Source organism: Rhinopithecus bieti, unplaced genomic scaffold, assembly GCF_001698545.2.
Source record: "Rhinopithecus bieti isolate Rb0 unplaced genomic scaffold, ASM169854v2 scaffold_24996, whole genome shotgun sequence".
NCBI lineage: Eukaryota > Metazoa > Chordata > Mammalia > Primates > Cercopithecidae > Rhinopithecus > Rhinopithecus bieti.
The window spans coordinates 621,458-630,962 of record NW_016811678.1 but is presented as its reverse complement, the minus strand read 5'-3'; the positions used below and the strand labels follow the sequence as shown (position 1 = coordinate 630,962).

At 49.6% G+C, this 9,505-nt stretch overlaps 1 protein-coding gene across 1 annotated transcript; it reads left to right on the top strand.

Moving 5' to 3' along the window:
• Window positions 1-2,334: 2,334 nt before the first annotated feature.
• On the top strand, window positions 2,335-2,933 carry LOC108543847 (uncharacterized). Its single transcript, XM_017894653.1, has one exon. It carries the CDS (start codon window positions 2,405-2,407, stop codon window positions 2,831-2,833), a length of 429 nt encoding a protein of 142 aa, XP_017750142.1. The 5' UTR covers window positions 2,335-2,404; the 3' UTR covers window positions 2,834-2,933.
• The last annotated feature ends 6,572 nt before the right edge of the window (window positions 2,934-9,505 follow it).

Genomic DNA, 9,505 nt, shown 5'->3' with positions numbered 1-9,505 from the left:
GGAAAGTTTATTTTTTTTTTTTTTTTTTTTTTTTTTTTTTGAGACAGTTTCACTCTGTCTCCCAGATTGGAGTGCAGTGGCACGATCTCGGCTCACTTCAACCTCTACCTCCCCAGTTCAAACGGTTCTCCTGCATCAGCCTCCCGAGTAGCTGGGATTACAGGAGCGTAGCATACCTAGCTAATTTTTGTATTTTAGTAGAGATACAGTTTTGTCATGTTGCCCAGGCTGGACTCGAACTCCTGGCCTCAAGTGATCCACCTGTCTCAGCCTCCCAAAGTGCTGGGATTACACCCAGCACTCATCAAGGTCTTTGATGGCAGGTTTTTCTAGGTGATCAGTCCTTGTCTGGTCTAGCTGTGTCCCACTCTCCCTCTCACCAAGTTGGAACCCCTAGCCAGTTACCAGAGGAGGAGAGTGTGTACCCCAATCCCAGCTTGGTATTAAGGAAGGAGACCACTACTACTCCTGCTGCCCTCCTCCCCACGCCTTGCCTAGTTCACAAGACAGGAGGAAAGAGAGAAAGAAACAAAAGTAAGATAAACAGCCAGACAACCTTGGCACCCCCACCCGGCCCTGGGAGTTAAAAAAAAAATAGTAATAATAACATCAACCCCCGATCTAAACTATTTGTGTTATCTGTAAATTCCAGATACTGTATGAAAAAAGCATTGTAAAACTTTCTGTTCTGTTAGCTGATGCATGTAGGCCCCAGTCACATTTCCCACGCTTGCTCAATTTATCACGACCCTTTCATGTGGACCCCTTAAAGTTGTAAGCCTTTAAAAAGGCCAAGAATTTCTTTATCAGGGAGCTCGGCTCTTAAGACACGAGTCTGCCAACGCTCCCGACCTAATAAAAAACCTCTTCCTTCTTTAATCCCGTGTCTGAGGAGTTTCGTCTGCGGCTAGACCTCCTACAGTATGGTTCAGATCTGCATTTAACTCATGAAGCCTGGTTGCTCCCCATACCCTGGAGGAAAAAAGGAACTCACTGCAGTTATGATACTGGACGGGCCTGTCCCCAGAACCCTGTGAGAGGGAAGCCCAATGTCCCACCAGGTTGGCAGGGCTGGGGGAGAGTTATGGTAGCCCCAAGACTAAAAAGAGGCAGCAGAGGGAGCAGGACAGCGCTCCCATGGAACTCATGCCGCTGCCTGAGTGGGATGAGGGAGGAGTGCACCCAGTGACGTGAGGGGGCAGAGAGCCGCCGTCCCAGCGAGGCTTTTCCCCTTCCTCCCTGCCATGTTACTCTGATCCCCTCCAGGTGAGCCTGCCCACTTTGGGCCCAGGGTTGCCGCTGGGGCCTGTACCCAAATGCAGTCCCCCATGGCCATGGCACCAGGAGTGGGGCAGAGCAGGGAGGAGTCCTGGACAGAGGAGACGCAGGGACAGGTAGGAATGGGCCTCAAACTCCAGGAAGGGGCCCTTCTCACGGGTCCTGCTTATTGGCCTCTCCTCCCTTACCCCTGGGCTGATCACCCTGGGAAGAACTGAGCCAAGTTTTCTCACCCTCAGGTCCGAGAGGTTCAATTACCGGGCCCTTAGGGAGGTGCGAGCCCCTGAAACGATGGAAGGTGCCCGGCCTAATCTTTATATTATTAGTAGAGATGGGGTTTCACCATGTTGGCCAGGCCGGTCTCGAGTTCCCGACTTCAAGTGATCCGCCTGCTTCGGGCACCCAAAATGTTGGAATTACAGGCGTGAGCCAACGCGCCCAGCGAGCCCTATTTATTTAAGCCTATACATTTTGCACTTGTTAAAGTATTTGAACATTCAATTATCATGTTTTCTTTCAGCAGTCCCTCCCGGTTGCACACTTGGATAGTGTTTTCATTTTTTTAGACAAGGTTAACCTCAGTCTGGCAGGATGCAGTGCTGTGATGGGCTCATAGCTCATTGCAGCCTTGAACCTTGGGGTTCAAGTATCTGGGAAGCTGAGGTGGGGCTTCACAGATGGGGTCGCGCCATGTTAACCAGGCTTCTCTTTAACTCCTGGCCTGAAGGGTTCCTTCCGCCTCCGCAGCGCCCGGACATAGTTTTCTAGTTTTGACCCACAGAAACACTGTGCTGGGTCAGAGTTTGTCAACTACCCTTCTCCAGCCAGCAACACTCAGAACATGGTGGAGAAGTCGCGGTTACCAGGCTCCACCCTGAGAAGAAATCACCCAGCTCCAAACACTGTAGCGTCACCGTGACGTCGCCGAAGGCTTCGCGGTATTATGTCGCCAAAGGCCCGCGCCTGTGACGTCAGCGGGGTCACGCGCCTGTGACGTCCCGAAGGCGCGCTCCTGTGACGTCACAGAGGCCCGACCCTCACGTGGAGCCAATCGAAACTCGAGGCGTGGCCGCTGGGTTTTTCAGGAGCGCGCATGCGCAGACGCGTGGCCACAGACGGCCGGTGAATGTCCGCAGGCTGCCGGTTAGTATCCGCAGGCTCCCACCCGGCCCCCGCCACCGATAAGCTACAAGGAGGAACTTTACCACTGGCTGTACTACTACTACTTGCGCGACTTCTCAGCCTGCGGCATAGGGCGCAGCAAGGGCCTGACGCTGAAAGAGCAGAGCAGGCGCTGCGCACCAAGCGGCTGTCGCCTGGCGGGCACAAGGTCGGGCAGAAGCTCCTCAGTGGCCACCGCAAGCCCGCTAGCTCCGGCTGCAGCCCTTGCTGCACACTCGCCTCACCTGAGCCTGGGTGCTTCGCTCCCCAACACCTCCCCCAGCCAGGTCCCGGGGACCCCGGCTGCGTCCCCGCCGCCGCTCATCCTGGGCAGGGTCGGCCCCCTCTGAGGCTGCCCCGCATTAGGGAGCTGCACCCCCGGCTTGACCTCTGATGGCCGTTGCAACAACATCAAACGTTGGAACTTTGTAGGGGGATACAAGGGGCTAGGAAACGAAGAAAACATCTTTTTAAAAATATAAGCGATCGGGCCGGGCGCAGTGGCTCATGCCTGTAATCTCAGCACTTTGGGAGGCCAAGACGGTGGATCTTAGGGTCAGGAATTCAAGACCATCCTGGCCAGCATAGTGAAACCCCGTCTCTACTAAAAATACAAAAATTAGCCGGGCGTGTTGGCGGCCACCTGTAATACCAGCTACTCGGGAGACTGAGGCAGAGGCGGAGCCAGAGAATTGCTTGAACCCAGGAGGCGGAGGCTGCAGTGAGCCGAGATCGCGCCACTGCACTCCAGCCTGGGCTTAGGCTGAAGAAAGTAATTGGGCCGGCCGGGTGCCTCACGCCCTTAATCCCAGCACTTTGGGAGGCCGAGGTGGGCGAATCCCTTGAGCTCAGGAGTTCCAGACTAGCTTGGGCAACTTGGTGAAATTCTGTCTCTACAAAAATACAACAAATTAGCTAGGCATGGTGGCGCGCGCTTGTAGTCCCGCTACTTGCGGGCTGAGGCTGGAGGATTGCTTGAGCCCAGGAGGTGGAGGCTGCAGTGAGCGTGATCTCGCCACTGCACTCCAGCCTGGTCGACAGAGTGGGACACTGTCAAAAAAAGAAAAAGAAAGTAACTGATCTGTGTTTTTGTCTGATTTCCTACAGGATACCGAAGGACCTGTTCAAAGTATTTTCTGTAACTCCAACTGTAACTTGGTTCTAGGAAGAGAGAATCCATATTTGGTCAACAGACCTTTTCGCCCTCACTTAAGTTTACTGCTTCAATATCTTTTCCTTACTAATTGATTGTTAATTAAGTAGTGTCCAAGTGAGTTAGCCTTTTTAGGGTTTATTAATTAATTAAAAGACAGCAGCAAGAGTGACAGTTTAACTTCCAGGTTTTTTTTTTTCAGTTACTATGGTAACTCTTTTCAAGTCCACAAATGATTTTGTTCTTTACTGTAAAGAAGAGGTTAGAAATGTAAGTGGGGAGAGAACACAGTTAGGAATACGTGTAAGATTTCTACCTAAATGTCAGCTGGGCGTGGTAGCTTAGGCCTGTAATCCCAGCACTTTGGGAGACCAAGGTGGTCAATCACCTGAAGTCAGGAGTTCCAGACCAGCCTGGCAAACATGGCAAAACCCCATCTCTACTAAAAATACAAAAATTAAATGGGAGTGGTGGTGGGCGCCTTTAGTCCCAGCTACTTGGGTAGCTGAGACAGGAGAATTGCTTGAACCTGGGAGGCCGAGGTTGCAGTGAACCGACATCATGCCTCTGCACTACATCCTGGGCGACAGAGCAAGATTCCATCTAAAAAAAAAAAAAAGAAAGAAAGATTTCTACCTAAATGTCACAGACTGCTCTGAAGGTTAATATTTGGTATTCTGATGTATATTGCACAGTGTGTCAACCTCAAATAATCAAAAGGGTCAGAATCTAAAGGGAGTTTATTCATGCAGAGAGTTTAAGGAGGGTCACCTGGGAAGCACAGATACCCAAGAGTGGAAGACAGTATTCCAAGGCTTAGAAGTTTGGGATCACTTGCATAGACAAAATTTAGGGAAGCTTAGCAGAATTTCAGCATCTCTCCGTGTAAGGCTTAATACATACTTAAAACAGTCTGATTGGTCCAGGTGGTCTTTCTTTCACTCTGTCACCCAGGCGGGAGTGCAGTGGTGCAGTCGCCACTCATTACAGCCTCAGCCTCCCTGGCTCAAGCGATCCTCCCACCTCGGCATCCCTAGTAGCTGGGACTACAGGCATGCACCAATACACCTGACTAATTTTTGTATTTTCTGTAGAGACAGGGTGTCACCACGTTGCCCAGGCCAGTCTGAAATTCCTGGGCTTAAGTGGTCGGCTCACCTCGGCCTCCCAAAGTACTGGGATTGAATGCATGAACAGCTGCACCCAGACGAGGTGGTCTTTTTTTAGGGAAAGGTGTATTTAACCTTCTACACTGAAGATGTAAGTCATGGGGTCTTTTGTGCCATCTGGTGTGAGTTTGGTACAGAACAATAAAGGAGGCAGTTAATCTGTAACAAAGATGAGTGATTGGAAGGAGAGGAGGACTAGTCTCTGGTCTCTCATAGTCATTTACCGGCTGAAAATAATAAGGAAGGAATAAATTATAATTTAAGAAGCAGAAGTTACAAACATGATATGTGACTCTGTCAGGGTATAACTTCCCTCTTGGCATAGTAAATCTCATGGGGGGGTCCTGAAACTTTTTTTTTATTTTTTAGTTACTAGGATCTCTGCACTGTTGATCCCACAACAATTCTTCGAGGTAGATGCTGCTATCCACTTTTTTGTTGTTTGTTTTTGAGACACAGTCTTGCTCTGTCGTCCACACTGGAGTGCAGTGGCGTGATCTCGGCTCACTGCAACCTCTGCCTCCTGGTTTCAAGCAATTCTCCAACCTCAGCCCCGCCAGTAGCTGGGATTGCAGGTGCCCACTACCACACCCAGCTAATTTTTGTGTTTTCAATAGAGACCAGGTTTCACCTTGTTCACCAGGCTGGTCTCGAACTCCTGACCTCAGATGATCCACCCGCCTCAGCCTCCCAAAGTGCTGGGACTACAAGCATAAGCCACCACACCCTGTCCGGGAGGGAGAGGTTACAGTGAGCCAAGATCACACTACCACACTCCAGCCTGGGTGACAGAGTGAGACTCTGTCTCAAAAATAAATAAATGAATAAATAAATAAAATACTTAGGATCTCCATTTCTGTGGGTCAGGAATTCAGGAGTAGCAGAGCTGGGTTATTTGGGCTCAGAGTGTCTCATAACATTGCAGTCAAGTTGTCCACTGAGACTGCAGTCACCTAAAGCCTGTTTCCAAGATGGCTCGCTCATGTGACTGCTGACCAGAGGCCTCAGTTCCTGTCACATGAGCCTCTCTACAGACTGCTTAGGTGTCAAGGTGTAACAGCTGGCTTTCCCAAGTGAGCAATCAAAGAGTGACGAAGGAGGAAGCCACAGAACCTTTTATGATGTAGTTTGCAAAGTTGCAAGCCATCACTTGGGCTTTTTCCTGTCTGTCAGAAGGGAATCATGTAACCCAGCCCACACTCAAGGGGATAGGAACTGGGCTCCGCCTTTTGAAGAGAGTATCAGAGAATTTGTGGATGTATTTTAAAGGACCATACTATGTTTAATTATTACAAGTACGGTCACTGTAGAAAAATTGGAAAATAGGGACAAGCAAAAAACAAATCACTTGTAATTTCATGACTCAATGGATAGCATTACTAGTTGGGTGTATATAATTCCAATATTCAAAATATATATTTTCTCAAAATATAAACACACTAGATGTACTGTGGTATAATCTGCTCTTTCACTTAATGTATTTATGTATTATAAAAAATACCTGTCATGTCAAATATTCTTTCCTTTTTTTTTTTTTGTTGAGATGGAGTTTCATTCTTGTCACCAGGCTAGAGTGCAATGGTGCAATCTCCGCTCACTGCAACCTCTGCCTCATGGGTTCAAGTGATTCTCCTGCCTCAGCCTCCCAAGTAACTGGGATTACAAGCATAAGCCACCACGTCGAGCTAATTTTTTTGTATTTTTAGTAGAGACAGGGTTTCACCATGTTGGCTAGGCTAGTCTCAGACTCTTGACCTCAAGTGATCACCCACCTCGGCCTCCCAAAGTGCTGGGATTACAGGCATGAGCCACCGCACTTAGCCCCTCATAACATTTTTTAATGGCTGCATACATTTCATCATATGTATGTATCATAACTGATTTAATGAATTCTGTTATAGGACACTTAGTTTGTTTACAGGGTTTCCCTGTTTTACACATTTTGTTAAATGAACATGCCTACAGCACATTTATTTGTGCAATCATGACTATTTCTTAAATCCCTAGAAGTGAAATTTTTGCAACACAGTTTGCATAATTTTAAAACTTCAAATGCCTGCTACCTAATTTGAGCAGAATTTTTACTGCAATAATCAAGAGTCCATTTGGCCAAATGTCTTATCTATGACAACACCTGCAAAAGTTCAAATACTGATAACTATAAGTGAATTTGTTGAGAGTGACCTAAATCACTCTCGATTTCGAACTGGAATGAGAAGTTGCTGGAAAAAATTTTACTAAAGAGTGAACTGGCTGGGCGCAGGGGCTCACGCCTGTAATCCTAGCACTTTGGGAGGCCAAGGTGAGCAGATTGCCTGAGCTCGGGAGTTTGAGACCGTCCTGGACAACACAGTTAAATCCCATCTGTGCTAAAAATACAAAATTAGCCAGGCGTCGTGGTAGGCACCTTTAATCCCAGCTACTCAGGAGGCTGAGGCAGGAGAATCACTTAAGCCCAGGAAGCGGAGGTTGCAGTGAGCCGAGATCACACCACTACGCTCCAGCCTGGGCAACAGAGTGAGACTCTGTCTCAAAAAGATAAAATAGGGAGATCCGAGTGTGTTAGCACCAGCACCAACACACTACCAAACAGTTTTCCAAAGTGGGGGCCCCAGTGTAAACTCCCATTAGAGCTGTATGGATTCCTCTTACAGCACATCCTCTAAATCTTCGGCATTGTTAGTGTTTTCAGCTTTAGGATTTTTGGTGACTCTGTAGAGGGATCTCATGGTGGGTATTTTGTTTTTCATTTTTGTTTTTGGGTTTTGGGGTCTTTTTTTTTTTAACAAAATATGTTCCAATTTAAAACAGTTCATTTCAGGAGAAAGATATGAAAAGTCAACTTCCATTGGTGTCTGGATTAAGGGTCAGGGCCAGTGGCCACGGGAGGTGACACTGAGCCGCTCCGCAGCCCCTCCTCCCGTCCCCCAATGCACATGACACATGCATTTCAAACGGTAAAAGCTTTGAAAACAGCATTGTATAGAATATTCTTTTTAAAATAAGGTTGAAATTGTCTGAAATCAGGACAGTGTAATATACAAGTATCAGTGGGTCCCATCTGCCAGGCCAGCCGCAGGATCTGCTGCCACCACTGGGGGACATTGGCAAGGGAATGCCCCTCTAGGGGAGCCAGGGGACCAGGACGTGGGTCTTGCGGTGGCCAGGGGCTGCTGCTGCCTGGGCGTGACATGGTCAGAGAAGGTGGTCGGCACTCACGAGAAAGCATTGGCAGGTGAGATTCACCAAGGTGAAAACGCACACCCCACACGTGGTCCCACACATGACACGGGTGGGAGTCGGCTGCCCCTTCCCTGACCTGTGTCACTGGCATGAGAACCACTGCCTGGGACTCTACTGGGGCAGGCACCCCTACCCCAGGCCTGTAACACCAACCTCTGCTTTTTTGAGGGATCGGGGGATCAGGCACTCGGACCCAGAGGACCCAGGCCAAGACGGTTTGGTGGCCTCAGCCTGGCTCTGGGATGCTTGGCACAGCCCCCTCCCCTGGAAGGGCTAATACTTAGCGCCCCAGTCTGCACGCTGGGCAATTCCACCCTTGTGCCAGGTTCAGGTCCCCTTGTGCGATCTGGGCCCTCGGAGATGCTACAAGTCCAGGCCCCCTAGAGGGGTCCGCTGCTGGCAGTGGATACACTGGCCCTGCCAGGGGTGGCACCATCTGCTCCCCCAGGGCCCGGCCAGGCCCCAGCACTCACCATGGGGGCTTCTGGCGCCAACCCTCTTAAGTAGACACTTGGCACAAAAAAAGTACGCTTTTTGTTTTGTCTCCAGGAGAGACAAAAGCGGAAAAGTGGCGAGGGGAGCGGGGGCGCTGCCCGGTTTCCTGATCACCAGAAATGTACCTGCCCCCTCCACTGGACTCCGCCTCTTCTCCCGCCAGAAGCCAGCAGACAGCCCTGCGCAGAAGGAGGCCAGGGCAGGCCTGACAGTGGCAGGTGGGAACTGCTGGTCGGGGTGGTCTTACTTGGGGGCTGTTTCTTTTATAATCTGCCAAGGCCAGAAGCAGCTGTCCAGGGTGCAGGCGAGGGCAGCACGGGCGATTCATCCCTGGGACAGCTGTGCAAAGTCCGGACCCACAGAGCGCCATAGTGTTCAGTCAGCAGCAGACGAAAGAGCCACCTCCCCAAAAACAGTCCTCTGGTTCCCCACCTTCCGAGTCTCTGGGGGAGAACCAGTCTGGGTGCCTCAGTGTGTGGGGAAAAGAGAGGTCAGCTTGTTACTGTGTTTATATAGAAAGAAGTAAATTTAAGAGACTCCATTTGGCTCTGTATTTGAGATGCTGTTAATCTGTGACTCTACCCCCAATCCTGTCCTTGCTAGAGACATCGCTGTGATAATTAAGGTTGAAAAGATTTTGGGCTGTAAGGAATGTGCTTTGTTAGGCAAATGCTTAAAGCCTGCTTGTGGTTGAAGGTCAGTACCATTCTCTTAAATCTCAGTAAAAGAAAAACATCTGTCTCCTGCCCGTCCCTGGATAAATGGAACATCTCCGTGTATCTGTATGTCTTACTGCTGATTTACTCCCTTATCTTTTGAGCAATAAATACTGAGGGAACTCAGGGGCTGGTGCCGGTGTGGGTCCTCTGTAAGCACAGCACCGGTCCCCTAGGCCCCGCTTTTCTTTCTCTATACTTTGTCTCTGTGTATTATTCTTTTTCTCAAGTCTCTCGTTCCACCTAACGAGAAGCACCCACAGGTGTGGAGGGGCAGGCCACCCCTTCAT

Excerpts from the sequence above, each read along its gene's own strand:
- LOC108543847 (XM_017894653.1), top strand. The coding sequence starts at position 2,405 with ATGTCCGCAGGCTGCCGGTTAGTATCCGCAGGCTCCCACCCGGCCCCC.